The 22,595-nt window shown below is 42.5% G+C and overlaps 1 protein-coding gene across 3 annotated transcripts in view; it reads right to left on the reverse strand.

Annotated features, from left to right (window-relative positions):
- The window catches only part of ATG4C (autophagy related 4C cysteine peptidase), a 110,463-nt gene that overhangs the window by 46,790 nt on the left and 41,078 nt on the right, over positions 1 to 22,595 (reverse strand). For all 3 annotated transcript variants that reach the window (XM_051999526.1, XM_051999528.1, XM_051999527.1), the window contains 3 exons: positions 19,806 to 19,884; positions 19,063 to 19,139; positions 8,365 to 8,484 (listed from right to left, as the gene is read on the reverse strand). In XM_051999526.1, coding sequence (XP_051855486.1) covers positions 8,365 to 8,484; positions 19,063 to 19,139; positions 19,806 to 19,884 — 276 coding nt within the window. The remainder of the gene's footprint in view (positions 1 to 8,364; positions 8,485 to 19,062; positions 19,140 to 19,805; positions 19,885 to 22,595) is intronic.

The following is a 22,595-nucleotide window of genomic DNA, read 5'->3' on the forward strand; positions in this document are numbered from 1 at the left end:
TCTGATTTTTCTCTCCCAACATGATTCATAAAGCAATGTGTATTTTTAAAAAAGTTAACATCCCCAAAACATCACCCCAAACAGATCTGCAAGTAGTAACTCAATGATTCAGGCTTGTTCCTCAAACTTCCTACAATGATCAACAAATGAAACCTCAGCAGGTAAATTTTCTCCTCCAGCACGACTTACAACAACAATGCATCCGGCATGTAGCAGTGGAAATGTTCCAGTGTAGCCCTGGGGCTGTTTGCTAACCAAGACCCTTGGAAAAAGGACCCAAGTGGAGCTGACTTTGGAAGCCTCTCCAGGCCTGATACCCATGTTTTTTGTAAAGGGCTTTTCTGAGCTAAGGCCACAGATGGAAGAATAGCTTTGGGATGATTCCAAGGTATCCATGGGAAAATATCTCATTCTCATTCTCATTCCTCTAAAGATGCTAGCACCGTAATCCCACAAGAAACTTCCCTGACTCAGGCTAGCCACATTGTAATTGAGAACGAATGACCTCCCTTCTCTGCTTATCCACGGGGCAGCTCCACATGGCCACTTCAGGGCCTCTCTGAGTTAGAACCACTGGGGCAAGCCCAAGGACCCCAGCAGTCACTCCTCTTCTCAAGCCTCTAGGATTTGGAAAGCCTTCCCTTTCCACGACCCTGGGAGTCACAAAACCAGCCTGAACCTTCTAGTTTTACTATTTTTAACATGATGCACCAAACCTGTGGACATTCTATTTGAAAAGCACGTATAAGTGGAGTCACTAGGGGGGTATTGGGGGTCTCTGTCTATAAGTTTTAGTGGAGGGAGCTCCGGACTTGCCCACAGGAAGATGTGGACACTGACCAGCTGTGCGGCCAACTGTGTGACAGGGACAATAACAACACTCCCATCACAGTGTTGTCCTGATCAAACAGATATATATATAAACTTTGTGGGAACCCCAAAGCACTGCTTACAAGTCAACTGTTGTAATTACAATTTACAGTGAAACCTCTGAGACTCCATTTTGTCAACTACAAAGGACAAGAGTTGACAAGATGACTTCTGAAGTCCCTTCCTTTCTAAATCTATGAAAAATATCAGGGAGACTCAGAGCAGTTCAATGATCAATCTATTCGCAAAAAGGAAATCACTGACTCCAACCCAGATCTGATTAAATATAATGGACACCTCCTCATAAGTGTTTTTCAGACTGAATTTCAATAATAGAAACAGGATTTAATATTTTCCCTTCTTTGTATCTAGCCCTTTATTCCTAAAACTATCTTTATAATATATAGTTTCAATTTTATACTTGGATGCTGTTTTTTCTTAAATTTGTAATGGTGGATTTATTATCAAAATGATACTTTTCATCACATATTCTTTATAACATATCTTTGAAGATAGGGTTGGCAAGGAAAATCTACAGACATATGGGTAAGAAATCAAGATCTCAGAAGTAAAATCTCTCCCTCAAAAGTCACACAGATAATTAGTAGCAAGAAACAACCCAGTTTTGTTCAGCAACGGTCATCCCCGGACCAATGTGCTTTCCACAGTTCCAGGCTAGCACACACCAGAACTGTATCCAGCGTGACACTGTTCAAACCAGACACAGGTCACTTCAAAGCCACCACGTTATTACCTCCCACTTACCCTTTGACCCCTTGAAATGTGGCTTTTGAAATGTGACATCATTCACCTGATATTATTCTAGCCATCAAACTCTTAAATCACTAAAATCAATAAACTTTGCAGTCCTTACAAGATCACAGAATTTTAGAGTTGGACAAGACCTCCTATTTCATCTGATTCTAAGACCAAAAAGATGTCCTCCTTTTTCAGAATTTCCTCACAATTTCTGGTAAAGCTGAGCAAGGGTGCTCCCAAAGGGCCAAAACAATGCCTTCAGGTGAGCAGGGCCTTTGGGGTGGATGCCTTCTTGGACAATTCCTAAGAAAGGGGGTTTGTGACAAAGGAGAACTTGTGGACAGAAAAGACAAAGGAAGAAGGGGCCATGTGAAGTCTGGCCCCAAGAGCTGCTCAAAGCCCATATGCAGATCTCTAGGGAGATGGGCCATGTCTGAGCCAGCTGAGTCACCACAAAAGAAGAGAGAAAAGTCTGGGGGAATGAAGTAGTTGAATGGACAAGTGCCCGTGTTGGGGGGACTCCTGTGGAAGGGGGACAAAGACGGAGAGGGAGAGGGAGAGGAAGAGGGAGAGGAAGAGAGAGAGGGAGAGAGAGAGAGAGAAGGAAGAGAGAGAGACACAGACAGACAGAGAGACAGACAGAGACAGAGAACAGAGAGAGAAGGGGCTTAGAAGCCTGTTTTACAGATGAGGAAATAGAAAGCTTCTTCCCAAGGTGACACAGGAAAACATGGCGGGGGAGCCCTGTTGCTCTGACTCATGTCTGGGTTCCACGCGTGTTCGCTCCAGGACAGAGGCAGCACCTTGGACAGCACGAGCACCAAAGGAAGCTCCCAGGACCTGAGCAGAGGATGGCCACACAGGGAAGCCGAGGGAGGCCACTGAAGCCAGGACAGAAGGGCTGCCAGAACACCAGGAGACTGGCCCAGAAAATCCTCCATGAAACCCTACAGGAAAAGGGAAGAGGCTCATGCACCAGGTGACAGAACAACCCTGGGAAGTTCAAAGAAAGCTTCTCAGGTGTCCAGTTCTGGGGCAGCAAATGCCACTGAAAGATCACCTGGACACACCTGCAGGCACCTGATCAGCCTGGGAGCCCCTCACTGAGCCTCAGACTCTGAGGAGAGAGAAGCCTCATGGCTCACACCTCTGGGGTCAAATGGAATAGACTTAGCCTTCTTCCAGAGGACATCCCTCACGTTCCCCAACTCACCTCCTTTCCCCTAATCATCCCCCCAGTTCCTTTCCAGGGCCTGAGGAGCCTCCTCCAACAGCATCCTTCCTGAACACCAACACCAGAACTGAGCAGGAGTGCCCAGAGCCCAGGCTTGGGGCCTATGGGATGAGTCCAAATCTTAACACATGTAACACTTCCTATTTGTGTGGTCCTGGGAAAGTCGCTTACCTCAACTGAGAAGAAGGAAGAAGGAAAAAAGAAGAAGGAAGAAAGAAGGAAGAAAGAAGAAGGAGAACAAAAAGAACAAGAAGAACAACATGAAGAACAAGAATAAGAACAAGAAAAACAAGAAAAAGGAGAATTATGTCTAACTCTACATGAGCCTAAGGGCTTTGATCTGTTGTTTTTTCTTAGCAAAGATACTACAGTGTTTGCCAATTCCTTCTCCAGAGTTTCCCCATTTTACAGATGAGGAAACTAAGGCAAACTGGGTGAACAGGCTTGCCGAGGGTCACCCAGGTAGGAAGTACCTGAGACCAGACTTGAACTCAGGTCTTCCTGACTCCAGGCCACATGGATGTCCATGCTCAGCGCACAGTAGGTGATATATAAATACTTCTTTCCATTCCGGTTAATACTGGCTATTTGGATTTTCACTCTGGTAAAATCTAAAACTACTAATCAATTTTCCCACCTTTGGGACAAATATCTAACTAAAGTGCTAGCTATCTTTCCCGTCACCTGTCCCAGAAGTGGGTGACCCACAAGCAGGCACCCATGCCTTGATGCAAATCACTGATAAAATGGCAACATTTTATTATTATATAATTAGCCAACAACAATCCCTGAAGGCTCTTCACCAGCATCAAACCATTAATTGTCCTTTAGCGGAGTCCCTCAATCAGGCTTGAATCTACCTGACTACATTTATCCATGGCCTAAAACCTCTCCATTTCTCCCACAAAGAGCATGATGGACATTAACAACAATCTGCTGGAAGAATCCGTGACTAGCATCCAATGACCCTGAGGTTTGCTGAGCTTGACGTCTTCCCAATGACACCATGTTGAGTGTTGTGATCTCAGATAGGATCTTCCTGATGGTCACGGGCCATCCCACAAAAAGAGTCTCATTTTGCCAACAACTGGAAGTCAAACTCATTGGTTACTACTCCCAATCCCCTTCTCCTTCCTCTTATAAGACTCAAGATGGCCGACCTCAGTCTTGTGTCTCCTCTCCCACTAGCAACCCCACACACCCATTCTTTCACATCTGTTTGGGGGAATCTGTCTGGGGAATCTGTCTGGGCTCATGGTTTGGGCTGGCTAAATCGTGGCTGCCTAAGTTTTCTAATTATATTCTCATTTATCTTGAGGCTCAGCTCTATAGGAACCATTTTTATTTCTCAGTATTTTATAGTACTCAGATCTTTTTGCTTACCAGAGAAAACAGAAGCAAAACAGAAGTAATTCTGTCTTCTCAACTGTCTGCTACCATGACCCCAAACATCCAGAGCAGAAGCACAATGGGAATGGCCTTCTCTCCATAGGTGGCGAGTCTCCACAACGGAGGCCTATGTGAACCAACCTGATGACCAACCACTCACCAAAGACCTTTGTGGAAAGGTCCCCCTTGAAAGGAGTCTAGCCAAGGTAATCCCTGGAGTTTTTTCAAGCTCGAGGTTCTATGTCTTTATGAACTCGGATGAACTCTATGAAATTTCTATTTCTAATGGTCAAGTTATTGGATTTTTAATGTCATTATCAAAAGCCACTCATTAGAACTTAACAATTTTATTCCTTAATGGAAGTTAGCTAATTCTGATTGCTCTTTCATTCTCAAAGAGAACGGAAAGAGTATCACTACGTTAAGAGTCCAGTTAGTGTGTTTGGCCGTGGCTGATCAGACCAACACGAGCTCGGAAGGCTCTGCCACAGGTTGGCCACAAATTCTTCCATGTGAACATTTGGGACGGATTCTCTGAATTTGTGCGTCTTATGTTTCTTCTGAGAAGCTGCCTGATCCTACAGAAATAATAACTACCTTCAACTGATGTTTTAATTTGCTTTCTGCCTTTTTCCAAATTTCCCGACTACGAAGCATTAGCCCAAATGAATTTAAAGTAAGGCATTCTTGATTAGCAGGATGCTAAAAAAGTAATTTAAAATGTCCCTTCCATTTGGCCTAGAGAGCCAGCCCAAATAAAGTATTTACATCAAGGTGAGGAATGATAAAAAGGAAAGCCATACACACCAAAACACTGATTGCTGCATTTTTGAAGTAGCAAAAACTGGAAATAAAATAGAGGCCCAAGAACGGGCCTAAACAAAGTGTGGTTTGTGTATGAAATGCAATGTCACTGCACTTTTTAGGACGAGAGCTGAATGAAAAAATGTTATTAAGGACGAGCTAGGTACAAAAATCCCACAATAAAAAGGAAGAGAAGTATGGGAAGCCTTCTGTGAACTGATGCTGAAGAAAGAGAACCAGGAAATGAGAGATATGATGCCTAAAATCGAAGTGGAGAAAATGGGGGTGCTGTGAAATTGGAACAGCTGAGCATGACCCCAAAAGAAACATGAGCAGACGCCACTCTCCCTCTTCTGCAGAGGTGGGGCTATAGAACAAAATGGTGGATGTGGATGCTGTGCTATTCATGGTGAGTTGGGGTTTTTTAATTCCTTTTTTTTTTCCCCCTTAAAAAAAGGTTTGGCTTTTCTGGAAAGGAATAATTCAAAACTCAAGGAGATGTAAAAAAAAAAAAAAGGTAAAAGTAAATATTTAAAGGTGACGTAATCCAATGCCTTCCCTCCAGAAAAAGCACAAGGGCCTGCTTGTTCAGAACCTTAGGCTCTGGACCTGGTAGCGGATCTCTGAGTCAAGGGGGAGAGAGTCACCAGACACAGTTCCTTCTCACGTCAGATTGCTTACTTGCTTCTACCCCAGCAGTAGATCAGAGTTTGTTGTCCATTCTTTAAAAAACATTCTTTAGGGGTAGCTGGGTGAATAGAGCTATAGTGCAGAGAGAGCTGGAGGCAGGAGGAGCCGAGTTCAAATCTGGCCTCAGACACTTAATCCTCACTAGCTGTGTGAGTCTGGGCAAGTCACTTAACCCCAATTGCCCCAGCAAAAACCAAAACCAAAACCAACTTTCTACATGTTTTATTGAAGAAGATGTAAAGGCCTCAGAGGTCACTAAGTCCAACCCATCACTTTACACATGAAGGCCAAAAAAATCTCAGTGACTTATGGACTCTCCCCCTGGACCCAGTGACTATAATTATGGGGTGTTTCACCGCTTTCAAAACATTCTTACAGAGATGACTTCATTTGGTCTTTACAACTCTCCTATGTGGTAGAGGTGGAGATTATTAGCCCCATTTTACAGGTGCAGAAACTGAGCCAGAGTCTGAGGGAACAAGGGACAGACACTACACAGCCTTTCACCCATGGCTTCCGAGCTTAAGTCCAGGGCTCTTTATTTCATGTTATGTTTCCCAAGTGAGAATGCAATCTGCCAAACTAGGGAGTTAAAGGATAATAGGAGTGTGTGTGTCTAAAATATGTATATGTATATGTGTGTATATACACTCATATGTGTTTGTAGTGACTGTGTATCTAGGTGTGCATGTGTGTACATGGGGTTTGTGTGGCTGTGTGTATATGCACCTATATGTGTGTATATGGTGGTTGTGTGTCCATGTGTGTCTACACCTCTATGTGCGTGGTGTTGTGTGTCTATGTGTGTGTGTATATGGTGGTTGTGTGTCCATGTGTGTTTACACATGTGTGTGTGTGTGTGTGTGTGTGTGTGTGGTGCTTGTGTGTGTACGTACAAACACATCTAGTGGAAGAAGTTACGCCCCACACCTGGGGTAGCGATGGCTTCACCACATAAAGGGGAAAGCCGTCTGCTTTCTATGCCGAGGGCTACAAGGATCCCTCTTGACCTTGAGAGGTGGGTGAGGAAGGCGGGGGGCCCCACTTCTAAATCCCGGTGTCTATACTGTCAAAGGGGGGCACCGGAGGGCACAGAGTGCCGGGCCTGGATCTCCAATCCAGCCTCAGACACTTCCCAGCTGGGTGACTCTGGGCAAGTCACTTAACGCATCTGTCTCAGCTTCCTCATCTGTCAGAAAGGAATAATAATAGCCTCTACCTCCTCGGGTTGTTGTGTGAATTTAAGAGATTACATTTGGAAAGCACTTTGTGAACCTTAAATACCATCTGTATAAATGTTAGCTTTTATTATTATTATCACTATTTTTATCTAAGTAAGTGCTTTTGTTTTAACATCTGCTTCAGTCCTATCAAGACAACAACCAAAAAAGCTCAATCCCATTCACTAATAGTTTTAGATAGAGACTCTATCGGATACTGTCAAAGAAGAGACACCAGAACCGGGAAAATAGACATTTCAGCGTTCTTGGCCTGCCATCTTGAAAAGACACTGAAAGGGAAGACAACTGAAAAATGAAGCCTAAGAAAAGGTTCTCACATATCTCATTTTCTCCCCTCCTCATTCATTTTTCTGTCATGTCCGTGTTCAATTCCTTCTTTTACATGGCAGGTCATGTAAACTAAACATAACTTACAGGAAACTTTGGCTTTAACTTTAGTCATTGGATTTTTCTCGCCGGTGAAAAATGTTTTTGTATCTTCAGAGCCGATTTTCAGATTAAAAGTTAATTGGCAATAAAAATGAATCATAAGCCACTGACTCCTCTATCTAAACTCAATTTTAAAAATATGATCATGTTTTGTTTTTTAAAAAGTCACGTAAAGACCTGCCATCGAAAGGCCCTTGTCCTCGTGAGCCCTGGCTCCCACTGAGCTAGTTCTCCTGATGTTCGGTAGCATAAGGACTACTGGCCGTTACAGCTCAGAAGACGCTACTGTAGCAGTACTCGGAGGCCAGAAAAATGTGCAAGTTGAAAGATAATGAGAAGAAGTTAGATAAACCTATTTGAAATATCCTTTAAACGAAATAGATCTGATTAGGGAAGTTTACTGGAAGGTAACAATCCTACTTAGTCCTGCAGAATCCAAAAATACCATTTTCTCTTTTAAAAATCAAAGAAGCACTTGGACTAACAAGAAATAATGCACAATTTGGTTTGATCAAATCCTTCATTAATTTTTTCCTTTACCCCTAAGGGATTGCCCTTTTAAAATCCTCTTCAAATGGAATCTAATCTAATTGCTTGCACAAGGGCAGCAGTTGGCAGAAAGATTTTTATTTCAACAGTGCCACCTAGTGGCCCACTAGTTCCACAGTCATTCTAGGTGGCTCTCGGTCTCCCCCCTAAAAAAAAATCCTTTTTTTGGTCCATATTTCTCTATTTGCTTTTTGCGATTCATCACCAATTCGATCGATATCGTTAACATGTGTGCGTGTATATACATATATACAGAAGAGGGAGAACGGTTCAATAGCATAAAAATTTCACCCGCAGCTTTTAGGGGGATCCCTCAACACCCCCCTTCCCCAGGGTCACTCATTCTGGTGCCGCAGCATTTACAGCATGGTCAGGTCCCAAACAAATGTTGACCGTTACCTTGGTGATTTCTTCCGAAGCTCGCTCAAAGTCTTGGATGTTTCTACAGTAGAATCCTACAGTACAACTAGGGTCCATTTTTCTGAACGACATCTTTTTTGGAGAAGGACAATGAAATGACTGCAACGGAAGGGAAAAAAAAAACTCCTTTAGGAGATGAAAGCGACATATTTTCTTTTTATGGGCTTTACATAACGGGAACCATCACTTAGGATGGGTAACACAGCCATGCTTCCTGTTTCTCAGACTTAAATTCAAATAAACAAAACCTTTCTGAACCTGCCCTCTGCAAAGCACAGAATTACATCGCTAACATTACATATATTCAATTCCACGAGAATCTGCTTTATTAATTATTCAGTATCAGTGTCACCTTGCAGATTAAGGGAACTGTATGCCCCCCAAAAGTTTGCAGTCCCAATGGTTTCCATAAGCTGTCCCTCAGCACCTTTCACACAATACAAGCTCCCCGTATTGCCTAAAAAGCCTTCCTCCTCTTCCTCCTTCTTCCTCTAACTCCTTCTCCCCCTCCTCCTCCTCCTTTCCTCCCAGAGTCCTCTTCCTCCGTTTCCCATCAAATAGGCCCTGAGTAACTACTGCTTTCTCTGGGTTACCTCTGCAGGGGGTACAACTAAGCCGCACTACAGACCACAAACATACATGACTAGTCTAAGCTAGGGTGTCCCCAAAGTCTTAGTGCAGCTTTCAGGATCAATAGTTTAACACTGCACTAAGACTTTGGGGACACTCTGTATTTAAATCACGAGGTTTACAACCAAGTCAGATTCGTGAGAAAAACTCGGAGACGTTTCCTTCCATGATACAAAGCCGGGAAGGTTTTAAGTCCTTCAATAAAACAGAGGCAGAAATAAAACAAAAACATCTCAATGGCGACTAGTTCTGTACCGATGGGTTTATCTGAAGACTCTACATGATGTGACTGGTCCCAAGAAAACCAGTTAGTCTCCCTATCGCGACGGTTCTTACACAAGCAAGCCCAAGCTCCTCCTCTGGGCTCCTCTGAGGAATGGCAGGTTCCTCCAGTGGAGGCTGGAGACAGAGAAGGAGCCGAAAGAGAAAGGCCTCTCCCTTCACACGCCTGTGGTGGAGGCCCTTCCTTCTGCTGTCCAGGGCCTGGGGTGACCGGTGTCCACACTCCAGCCGTGACGGTCTGCAGGAGACCGTCCTGGGCCCCTGTCCTGGGTGAGACACAGTCTCCAGTTCCATCCATGGCCCCTCCGTAGTGACAAAGTCCCCAAACAGCCCTGGAGGAGGAGGGACAGAGCCGAGCTCTATTTTACAGGGGAGAGGCGCAGCCTCTGCGAGCTCTGGGAATGGCCGCCAGGTTCAGACAGACTCGGCTCTCCTCTCGACTCCAGCTCCAACTATTCACCCCCCAGACCGGCCCTCACCTTCAGGCCTTCGACTTCTGCTCCAATTATCTCAAATCATTCCAGACAGTGGATCTTAGTGCACGGATCACGCTCCCTAAACACGCCACAACATGAGTGGTCAGTCATGGGGGGGAGGGGGGGGAGAGAGCAGCCGGGGGCTCAAATTCACTTTGTGGCCTAAGCAAGCCCCCAACTTCTTGGCTCTGTCGGGTGATGCCCCAAGATCTGAGCTGCCCCACACAGTGGAGGGAGTTTCCTCTTCCAGAAGGCCAAAGAAACCCCAAACCGGGTGGAGAAGTGGGACTCGTGGTAGCAGATGGGCTTCAGAGAAGGAAGGTTCAACTTCCATGTGACATGGCAGGAAGAAAGTCTTCAGCTGAGAGATTCAGGGCAGGTTTTGAGGGGAAATGTCAAGAGATCAGGTCACAGGAAGACAAGAAAGATTCCCAAAGCAACTTCTCTAAAACCAGCTGGGCAACACCTGGTGCCTGGCCCGTCTGAGCAAGGGAGGTCTTCCTGGAGAGCTGCCATGGCCCAAGAGGAAATAAGGAGGAAGGAGCACAAAGAAGGAGGGAAGAACAGAAGGGGGAAAAGAAAAAAGGAAGGGAAAAAGAGGGAGGGAGACAGAGGAAGGAAGGGAGGAAGGGAGGAAGGAAGGAAGGAAGGAAAGAAGGAAGGAAGGAAGGAAAGGAAGGAAGGAAGGAAGGAAGGAAGGAAGGAGGAAGGAAGGAAGGAAGGAAGGAAGGAAGGAAGGGAGGGAGGAAGGAAGGAAGGAAGGAAGGAAGGAAGGAAGGAAGGAAGGAAGGAAAGAAGGAGAGAAAAAAGGAAGGAAGGAGGGAGGGAGGAGGGAAGGAAGGAAGGAAGGGAGGAAGGAAAGAAGGAAGGAAGAAGGGAGGGAGGGAAGAAGGAAGGAGGAAGGAAGGAGGGAGGGAGGAAGGAAGGAAGAAGGAAGGGAGGAGGAAGGAAGGAAGGAAGGAAGAAGAAGGAAGGGAGGGAGGAAGAAGGAAGGAGGGAAGAAGGAAGGAAGAAGGAAGGAAGGAGGGAGGGAAGGAGGGAGGGAAGAAGGAAGGAGAGAAGGGAGGAAGGGAGGAAGGAAGGAAGGAGAAAAGGAAGGAAGGAAGGAAGGAAGGAAGGAAGGAAGGAAGGAAGGAAGGAAGGAAGAAGGAAGGAAGAAGGAAGGAAGAAGGGAGGGAGGGAAGAAGGAAGGAAGGAAGGAAGGAGGAAGGAAGAAGGAAGGAAGGAAGGGAGGGAGGAAGGAAGAGAAGGAAGGAAGGAGGAAGGAAGGAAGAAGAAGGAAGGAAGGAGGAAGGAAGGAGGAAGGGAGGAAGGAAGGAGAAAAGGAAGGAAGGAGGAAGGAAGGAAGGGAGGAAGGAAGGAAGGAGGAAGGAAGGAAGGGAGGAAGGAAGGAAGAAGGAAGGAGGAAGGAAGGGAGGAAGGAAGGAAGAAGGAAGGAAGGAAGAAGGAAGGAAGGAAGAAGAGAAGGAAGGAAGGAAGGAAGGAAGGAGGAAGGAAGGAAGGAGGAAGGAAGGAAGGAAGGAAGGGAGGGAGGAAGGAAGGAGAGAAGGGAGGAAGGGAGGGAGGGAGGAAGGAAGGAAGGAAGGGAGGAAGGAAGGAGGAAGGGAGGGAGGAAGGAAGGAAGGGAGGAGGGAAGGAAGAAGGAAGGAAGGAAGGGAGGAAGGAAGGAAGGAAGGAAGGGAGGAAGGAAGGAAGGAAGGAAGGAAGGAAGGGAGGAAGGAAAGAAGGAAGGAAGGAAGGGAGGAGGGAAGGAAGGAAGGAGAAAGAACAAAAAGGAAAGAGAGGGCAAAAAAGCCTACCTGCTTGCCCCATTTCAGACCCCATTCTTCTACATCTTCCCTATTCCAGAGGACACCTAAGAGGTTGCTCCCCTCCCCTAGAATCCCCTTCCTCTTTGCCCCCTCTTAAAATCTTCCATCTCCCTCAAAGTTCTATTCCTGCTCAGACTCATTTATCTGCTCACCATCATCCCAAGCAGAGTGACTGGTCCTGAACGGGGATTCTTTGACTGGGCCTTTGTAGCTACACACACACCCTTACACACACTCAGTGCTTACAATATAACAGTTGGATCAAATTCCGCTGAGAAGAGAGAGTTCTAGATCAGCATCATTTGTATTCACCTACACAATGAATTCTAATCCAGAGCACAGACCATCTCTGAAAACCAAGTGTCTGCACCGGGATAAACGCCCTTTGGTCCGCTTCAATGTCTTGCTCCACAGACTGACCTATTATCACCCAAAGAATGTCCAACTGTAGTGTTCTCTTCTCTAGAATATAATGTTCTCCGGGAGCAGGTTTCCTGGGGAGCTTCTGGAGGCAGCCTCAGTTTCAGTTCAGTGTAACAATCACCTCCAATGCACCAGGAGTTAAAGTCCACTCCTTCATTGTCTCTTCCAAAGTAGCCCGGTTAGTTATCTTAGAGGCCTGTTTCTCCCCTTGATTCCAAGAGCTCCTGTTGCTTGTCCTTTGCCTCTGCCAACTTCAGTCTCTCGTCCCTCCGAATCCAAAGCCTCCAGCCAGCACAAAGGTGGAAGAGGGAGTGAATCTGTCTTGCCTCCGAGAGTGCTCTCCTCCTCTAGTGGGCTTGTCCTTCTGACTCGTGAATCTCCTGACTGAATCCTGGCTCTGAATCTCCCGCAGCTCCCAGTGGGCTTGCTCGTTTAGAGTGTGAACTCAAAGGTGTGAAAGGTGTGAACTCTTGCAGAACTCTAGCAAGTACTAAGCACATTAGTGCACCAGAGAACTGCTAAGCACCAGGCTAAAATTAGACAACTGACTTAGCCCCTTGTAAGAACCCTAACATCCAACACTAAATTTTTCTATGCGGTTGTTTTGATTACTAAAATCATTACATAAACAATTAATGCTTAAAATTGTCCAAACTTGAGGCTGTATGCTTGTTCATTCAAGCAGATTTTGAACTAAAAAAAAAAAAATACCAATTTATAATTCAGCTTGATTTCCGTTTATTACAGGCTAAGTCAGTTCTCAAAATATTATCCAACCAACCATAAGAAACTCGCCACACTATGTTTAGACACAACCCTACGGTACCTAGCTGCCAACTTACACCGTGTAATCAAGATGGATTACATCACTGGCTGGCAGGTTCCAGGAAGTTCCAATTTTTAAAAGCTTCCATCTCGCACTTTAAGAGGACTAATGTCCAGAAGGTAACTTTTCCTATATTGCTTTTTTTACATTTAAAATTAAAAGTCACCCTGGATTTCACTGCCAACCAGAGCCGACGACTCCGGTCCCTCTGTTCCTGCCAACATCTGCCTCCCACCCGGCACTGAGGCCTGAGGGAGCTTCCCAGCCAGCCCAGGGCTGAGAAGAGGGACAAAGCGTCCCATCTGTGGGTCACCTCTCAGAACCTGGGGAGGCTTGGCTGGGGCCACCTGGAAGATGTGTTCTCCCCAACCCTAGAGCCGCTGACTTGTCCGTGTCCATGTCACCCCTGCCAGGCTCTGACTGCCCTGACTGCCTGGGCCCCAACTGCCCAGGTCCTGACTGACCAGACCCCAACTGCCCAGCTGTCCAAACCCTGACTGCCCAGGCCCTGACTGCCCTGACTGCACAGGCCCCAGTTGTCCAGACCCTGACTGTTCTGGCCCTGTCTGCCCTAGCCCCAACTACTCAGGTCCTGACTGTTCAGGCCCCAACCACCCTGACTTCCCTCACCCTGACTGCCCAGGCCCTGGCCAGGCCCACCTCCTCCCCAGCAGTACCATAGCTGGGGCTCTCCCAAGGGCTTCAAGGGAGGGAGGGAGGGAAGGTGCTTTTGCACCAATGGTACTACATGCCTGATGTGCTCTCATTCCACCTCTTAGAAATGCCTTCAGGGCTTCCTCTCCCCTTCAAGGCCCGCTCTTGACGACTCTGGTAACCAGATTCTCTGTCCACGCGGGGCGGAGCGCCCACTGCGGGACAGACTAGGCCCTCACACCCGAGACGCAGATGGCCCTGGGCCCTGGGCCCCCTTCAGGATGGACCGGATGTTTGCTCGGGTGACCAAAACCCTGATAACATCAGACACCAGTTAGAAAGGCCACGCCTGCCGGGGAGGGAGAGCGGGGCTGTCGAGCATGTTTTCTCAGGAATCAGTGTGGGCGTCCCCAAGACAAACCCACTGAGCCTCCCCTGCTCTTCTGTCCACAACTGGGGTCGCAAAGTTTGGGGAAAGTTTAAGCTGTCTTTCTAATGTTACATCTAATTTGGTTCAGACACATTTAGAATCTCAGTTAAAAAACAGGATTTAAAAATTCTTCAATTTTAGGATTAAATTTTTTCTACCACAGCCTCTACCCCTCACCCTGCTGGGTTCTTCCTCAGGCTCTGTGAGATACCATCTTGCAAACCTTATAATCCAATCAGAGCGAAAGAGGTCCAAAAGTGAGCATTCAGTTGCAGTGGGGAACACTATTTTGTATTTTGGGGAAATCAAGGCAGCAGCTCCAAACAGCAGCTCTCCTACCTGCCAACCTCCTGCCCTCGAGCATAATCCTGATTTTTCTTTCTATCCAATGAGAGGAATAAGTGTCACCGGTTCTACTTCTCAGCAGACTTGGAGGCCATCAGGAAACCACGTCCAAAATTGTTTTCTGGAGCCCTTAAGTTGTGTATAGAAAATGGCTACAACAGGTAGCATGGGCTGCAAGAGACATGGCTTATGGATCAGCCTTTCATGATGACAGTGCGCAAAGAGTAAAATGCTAAAGACAAACGGGGTGAGGGTGAGGATGGGCTGGAGTGGCTGACCTGGCCCTGAGACAAATAAATGATCCTGACTGGCCGTGGTCACCTCCGCCAGAGTGACCTGAGGATGACAGAGTTTCTCCCTTGCTCCCAAAGCAGCTCCTCTTTCAGTGACGGCGCACTCCTCCACCATCGGCCTCCACCCTCACGTCCACTCCTCCCAGAGGCTGCCGATGCTTCCTTATTCACTCTCTCCTTCCCCACTTCCTCCTCTGCTGCCCTTGTTGAGACCTTTGTGACTTTACCCCTCAATTCCTGCAGTAACTGATTCTTCTCCTTCAAATTACTCCAGCAAAATGGATCTTCCTAAAACAAGAGTTCTTAACATTAATGGCAGAATGGCAAAGAATTTGGGGCCCTTCTCAGAATCATGTTTTTAAATGTGTAAAAAACACAAATTTGCCAAAAAATTATTCTGAAATACAGTTATCAAAATTTAAAAACAAAAAGCCAGGATCAGAAAGTCCTAGTCGAAAGGCCTCGTCCTAAAGCCCTGTTTGGATGGAGTCTTCTTGGCCTCCTCACCCAGGCGCTCACACCATAGGTGACCCCCACAGAGAAGTGAGATGCTGTCCTGGGCCCCCTCCCCCTCTGCCTCTGGACCACTTGATGGTCTTGCCAGCTCCTACGGACTGAATGGCCTTCTCTGTGCACCAATCTCTTTGCTGACTCCTTATCTGGCATCTCCAGCTGGTCTTCAGATACCTCAAACTAGACAGGCAGCAGACATCTTAGTCCAAAGCAGAAACCGCGAGCTTTCTCTCTGAACCTTTCCCTATCCCCCATTCCTATTATCACAAAGGGTGCATCATCTTTTCAGGTTCTTCATCCACAAGTCACCCTAAATATCTGACTGTCTCTCATGCTGGCCATGTTGGATTCACTCCTGCATGTCCCTCTGCCCGCCCTCCCAGGGCAGACGTCATCATCTCCCACCTGGCTACAACAGCCAGGCCCTTGTTGTAGGGAGGTTTAGCAGGTCTGACCCGGCACTCATCCCCAGCCTGGAAGTCCACCAGAAGATCTGCAGTCCCAAGCTCCCAAGCGCATGGCTCAGACTGAGACCAGCCTCTAGAGCTTGCAGAGTTCAGAACCAAAGGGCCAGGTCAGCGCTCCAAGACAACATACAGGTCCCTGATTTCACACTAAATATTCCAAAAAAGCAACACCAGGACCAGCCCAGACATTTCTAAGACAGGTACCACTCGGCCCTAACCAAAAGAATATGAAGTCAGGAGAGAAGCTGCAAGAACAAGCAAATAAGGAAAGAACCTGCCATAAAAATCCAATGTGGCGACAAGGATGCTTAACACCAACCCAGAAGAAGAGAATGGCTCCAAAACAAGCAAGCAAAACCTCAGACAAAACCAGCGGGGACACAAAGTCCACTTGGATTACTGAAAGAGAGGAAGCAAGTTTGGTTTTCTAAGAGTTAAAAATAATTTTTAAAAATGAAATGAGGAAAACCAAGGTAAAAACAGAAAAGAAACAAGAAATGTTTTTTTTTTTTAAAAGAGTTAAGAAGTAAATTGTTAGTTTGATACAAGAAATACAGAACTTTACCCAAACAACAAACTCCTTGACAATTACAATATAGCAAACAGAAGTTACAGATTCTGAGATAAGCAATATTAAAACAAAGTCAAGAGACAGAAATACACACACACACACATTATTAGTGAATGATATATGAGTATATATACATATATGTATTATATGAATATACATACATACATATATACACACATATAAAAATATTAATTATCTCCTCTTAACAAAAATACTGATCTATAAAAGAAATCAAGGAGCAAAATTTAAGAATCATTGACTATCTGAACACCATGACCAAGAAAAAAAGAGCCAAAAATATTTTAAGATATCCTAAATGCCCAAACATATCTCTTGGACCAAAGGGCAAAATAAAAACAGAAAGAATCCACCAGTCATTCACTGAAAGAAACCCCAAAATGAAAACTCCCAGGAATATTATAACTAAAATTCAGAGCTTCCAGGTTAAAGAAAAAACACTGCAAGAAGCCAGAAAATGGAATTTTAATGAAACAGAAGAGTCTAAATATTTCTGATGAAAAGTTCAGAGCTGCGTGGAAACTCTGAAAGTTACAAATACAGGAATTGTTAGAGAGAATAAAGTGAAAAAGTGAATATCATAAAGGACTAAAAAAAGATAAATGTTTATGAGATGCTACGTGTGTCACCTCTAAACTTTTATCATTATCAGGGACAGAGAAGAAGATTAATTTGACAGAGGACCTGGAAAGAGTATGTTGTCAAGATCTCAAATGAAGAATGGAAGGGGAAAAGAAAAGAAATATACTGTGGGGAAGGCATAGTTGAAAGGAGAGGAAGGATAGGGAAAATAATCACATAACTGGAGTAACAATAAGAATTATATAGTCAAGAAAGAAATGGTTTAGGGATCGGTTGATACTTGTACCTAACTCATCTGAATTGGTCAAAGGAGGGAAAAATACACAACATACTCATACAGACTTTGGTACAAAAATAGATCTTTCTCAAGATAGAAATGGAGAGCAAAAAGGAGAATAAGCAGGCAAGTAGATTAAAGGAGATAAAAATCCTAAGGAAAACTTTGTAAAGTAAAAAAAAAAAAAAAAAAAAAAAAAAAAAAAAAACAGTAAAAACTTTTTAAAACTTTGGAATTCTGATCAATGGAATGACTAATCATGACTCCAGAGAGCTTAAGACAAAACAAACTACTCACTTTTTACTAGAGAACTAAGTAGAAATTAGTTTTATCTGACATGTTTATAGAAGAGGTAAATTTTTTTTTTCTTTCTTTCTTTCATTTTCCAACTGGGGGAAGATGGAAGATAGATGTGAAAAGTAAATTTTTCTTGATTGAAAAAAATTTAAGGAAAAAAATAAACAATATTAAAATACATCAGAAGTCTGAACAATATAATGACTAGTCTGGCCCCTGAAGAAAATGATAATGAATGTTACTTCCCTCTCTCTGCAGAGAAAGTGGACCACAGATGTTTAAGTAGGCATACTCATATATGACTGAGATAGGTATTTGTTTCACTCCTTTATTATAAAGGATGGTTCTGAGAAGAATGGGAGTTTTGAAGAGTTAAAACAAGGTTTAAACAAATAAAACTTATTTTTGAAAGAGAAAAAAAAAAAATGATACCATGGAAAGCCCAGCAGAGTTAAGCAGAAACATCAGCAGTCAAAATTATTGGCCAGGCTATCAGAAGTTTTGAAATATAAGAAATTTTAAATATTCCTTTTCCAATTTCACACCAGGCCCTTGAAATTCAGAAAATGGTTAAAAAGAATTTTTTTAAAAAATCTACTAGAGCAAAGAAATTAATCTAAACAATGACTACAACAATGTACATGGAAAGAACAATTAGGAAACTGTCCAAAGAGAATATGGCAAACCTCCCAAGAACAAGCCCGGCTCCTAAAACATCCTGGGAAGACGCCATGCCGAGGGGGAGGCCCTGGTTGAGGAACACTGCAAAGTTTCAAAATTTTTGAATGTTCTGCACAAAAAATTGTTTGTTATGGCGGCTACCTCTCTGGAGGATAGAGGGGAAAGGATATTTGGAAACATTTTAGTGATATATTTTTAAAAATCAACAAAATTAATTTAAAAGATTTTTCAAACTCTGAAGAGAACAATAAGCATATGCCTCATTTACGTACCTTCCAACATTTCTAATTTATGATGCTACATAGAACAACAGAGATATAAAAAATACTAGATATAAAAGATGGAGATACAAAAGATTCTTAACTTGGATTGCACAAACTTGATTTTTAAGCATTTGGATAATGATTCAGTAGAACTGGTTTCCTATGTGAATTTTATTCTATGCATTTAAAAATATTCCTCTAAGAAAAGGTCCACAGAGGCTTCCCCAGACTGCCTGCCAAAGGGGTCCAAGACAGAAAAGGCAAGGAACCCTTAAACTAGACTAAACAACTAAAGCAAACAATTTAAAGCCTTAAAATCCCTTTAAAAAAGAAAATGAATTATAATTAACATATTATACTTAAAACTAATTAAACCAATATGCCTGTTACCTAACAAGATACATTTTCCTCCCTCGACTTACCACGCCAGACCTTCCCCCACTTGCTCTCTTTTATGTTTTTCCTTTTTTTTTCCCCCTTTAAATCTGCCTAACACTTAAGGTCTTTGGTACAACCCAGCTGTCTTTTCAAGAAAATTACTTGGAGTCTTGATCATTTATATTAGGGGATTGGGGAGAGGTGGGGGAGCAGGGAGGTTCCGGTATCCACAAGAAAGAGACAAAGATAAATGAAGTCTTAAGTATATCATAAATTAAAATTCCGCATCAAGTATTTAACCTTTGGCCATTTTTGTTTATTATGGTTTTACAAGGAGTAAAGCAGTGAGGAACATAGGTAACCCGAATGCCATAAAAGTACCGCTCGCTAGAGCATCTCTAAATAATTAGCATTTGATTCATATGGAAAGAAAACAAGACCAACTCTTAATCCGTAGTACCTCAAGAGGGAAATCCTTTATGCTGACATCTACAAAAGACTGGCAGTAATGAGGGTCCATGTATATCAAACTGTCATCTACAAGGACAAACAGAAGACAAGTAATTCAAAAAACACCTTATTATTACAGTGCTTACAATCCAATTTCTATGTAGAACAGTTTTTTTTTTTAACCTCCTACGAATAACAGCTTGCCAGACTGATACTCATTGAGTGAAACAGAGGTTTTCACAGGACAGATTAACTTTTGCATAATCAAATATGCTTGTATAAGCAGAATTTTTATAAAGTGATGAGACTGTCATTTAATTTTTGGTGATAAAATTACTTTTACAAACACACAATTATATTCTAGAGTTTGCATATGAAAAATGTATTGTACTATGTAATCCTGACAGGAAACTCATATTGCTTGTCATTGTAACGTCAACGAGCACCACTAAAAACTGCTAAAAAGTAAATCTGTGAGTAACAACCACCAGACTGGAACAGCAACGGCTTCCAAAGTTTTGTGAAGCCATCAATTCTGCCTTGTTTATGCAACAACTGAAATTAAACATACATTTTACGGAATCCAATTACTCTGTAGGGCAAATGACAAATGAGTGGACTTTAGTGGAGCTGATGAATTAATAAGGCCCTCGTTTGGCTATCTTAATCATCTTGTTTCCAAGTGATCCCATATTAACTTCCTGGGTTTTTAAAGAAAACTGTGAAGAAACATAATCTTATTAAATCACTAACCTTGAAATCCAGCAAAGTAATACGACTGCTTGGGTTTTCCACCAATGATGCCCACGCAATATTCAAGGCTTAAAATTCCCTGCCAAGAAAAATTAATTCATATTTAATAAAAGCCAACAAAACATGAAAGTTAATTTTTAAAGCAACAAAGATATTTCTATCAAGATTTTAATCCATGTTTTGTCCACTACACAAATATTATTTACACCGAATCATTCGAAGTAATAATCAAGACTGGAAAATAAATGAATGCCTTTATTGTAATAATTAGGACTGTCATTTCATTTATTGGTTTTACTTAAAGACATTTTGCCCTACTGATGTTAAAATCCAGGGTCTGGAAGGGCCATCAGTGGCCATCAAGCCCAAGCTTCTTATTTCACAAATGGTGAAACTGAGGTTCAGAGAAGGCCCATTATTTCCCCCTAAGTCACACAGCTTTTCCAACTGAGTCACACATCCCCAGCCTCACCCTGCAGTCAAGTAAACAGAATAAAAATGTCAACACATCCCAAGTGATTTTTTAGATTTCACACAACACCAATCAAAATAACAACAGGTAAGTTCTTAGAATGGGCGACTAGATTAAGTAGCTTCAAAATAAAGCAATGATTATAAAAACTCTTTGGATCCTAAATTCTGTTCCATTGAGTTATTTCCCTATTTTTCTAGTGTGTATAGATAGATAGATATACACGTCCACATCTATCTATCTATCTATATATATATGTCTGTATACAATACTGGCATCTTATTTTTAAAAAGAAGTTTGAAAATCACTAATCAAAACTGAATGGGGAAAACTAGATAGTCGTATGAACAAAAACAATATTTTGGTTCTATTTTTCATACTATATGACAAAAATGTTAACTAGATAAGTGATTCAAATTTTTGTTTAATTTTTCATTAAATAATGTACTTGCCTCAATTATGAAAGAAAAAAATTATTAATCAAGTGGAAGCTTTAGAGACAAAACCAATGGGTTTAATTATGTAAAAACGAACTGCATAACACAAGGCATAAAATGAGAGAAAGGAAAGAGATTGGGGGAAATAGTTGCAGTAAAGATAACAGAAAATACCAAATCTATGAGGAACTGCCATCATACTTGGTATCTGAATATCCAGACACTAGGACAAGGTCGGCATCTAATAGTTGCTTATTGTTTGATATATATTTCCAAGACTAATAATACACACTCGTCAACAGAATAATGGTCAAAGTATATGAACAGGCTGTTTACAAAGAAAGAAATTGTTGTGCACAAGCACAGATGGTCCTCGTATCTCCTAATAATCAGAACACAAATCAAGACCACCCTAACATATCAGCTTAGATCCCATAAATAAGAAAGACAAAAATGGCAAACAATTGTAAAATTCAATGTTGCTAGGACTATAGGGGAAAAAACATATGATAATTATATTTCTGGTAGGACTGAAATTTAGTGGCAAATATTTCAGGGAGCACTCGAACAATATGCAAACAAGTGACAAAATGAATCATATCTTTTAACCTTGAAATTCATAGTCTTAAGGACACAATTCTAAAATTATAAAAATAAAAAAAATCCTTATTAGGACAAAAAAAAATCCACAAGTATTTTCTTTATAACAGGAAAACAAACAAATAATAAACATAATGTAGTTATTTCTATGTGAGTATATATCTTTATATACATTTACAATGATTAATGTAATAAAAATGTGATATTATTTAAAATGTATAAATACTATAAAGAAATATGGGGAAGACCTTTATGAAATGATGCAAAGTGAAATTAGGGTAAGAGAACCATAAGCATGGTCTTAACAACTATATTTTTTTTAAAAAGAAAATAAGTCAAAGATAAGGTAACTTCTGATAGAATTAGAAAGAGATTTAGATTATATTAAGCTTTGGGAGTGCTTACTTTCAATTCATTTGGTCTTTTTGGTGTAAGGTTAAGGGTTTTATGTAATATTTTGTTTATGTGATTATTTGATTTTAATAGTTATTAAGTTTCTAGTAATTTTTTTAAGTTACAGAAACTCAAAAGATTACACAATATGCCCCTTCTACTTATGGTAGAATTCCACCTAAGATCTTCCAGTTACCACATAATTTATTCTTCAAAATATTTTTAAATTTTTTTTGTTTTTTTTCTTTAAAATATTCATGAAGGATTCTTATTATGCAAAACTCATAATATGATATACTTTAACATGTTTAACATATACGGGACTATCTGCCATCTAGGGGAGGGAGTGGAGGGAAGGAAGGGAAAAGTTGGAACAACAGGTTTTGCATTCCCCTTTCCTTCCCTTTGCCACAAGCCAGGGCAGATTTGGAGGGCGGGAAGCTGGAATTATAAGCCAACATGGCTGTCAAGGGGAATCATCTCATTGTTGAAGAGAGCCATGTCCATGAGAATTGATCATCGTATAGTTTTGTTGTTGCCGTATACAATATTCTCCTGGTTCCGCTCACTTCCCTCAGCATCAGTTCCTGTAAGTCTCTCCAGGCTTTTCTGAAATCATTCTGCTGGTCATTTCTTACAGAACAGTAATATTCCCTAACATTCATATACCATAAATTATTCAGCCATTCCCCACCTGATGGGCATCCACTCAGTTTCCAGTTTCTTGCCACTACACAAAAGGCTGCCACAAACATTTTTGCACGTGTGGGTGCCTTTCCCTCCTTTAAGATCTCTCTGGGATATAAGCCCAGTAGAAACATTGCTGGGTCAAAGGGTATGCAATTTGATAACTTTTTGAGCATAGTTCCAAATTGCTCTCCAGAATGG

This window comes from Antechinus flavipes, chromosome 4 (assembly GCF_016432865.1).
Source record: "Antechinus flavipes isolate AdamAnt ecotype Samford, QLD, Australia chromosome 4, AdamAnt_v2, whole genome shotgun sequence".
Lineage (NCBI taxonomy): Eukaryota > Metazoa > Chordata > Mammalia > Dasyuromorphia > Dasyuridae > Antechinus > Antechinus flavipes.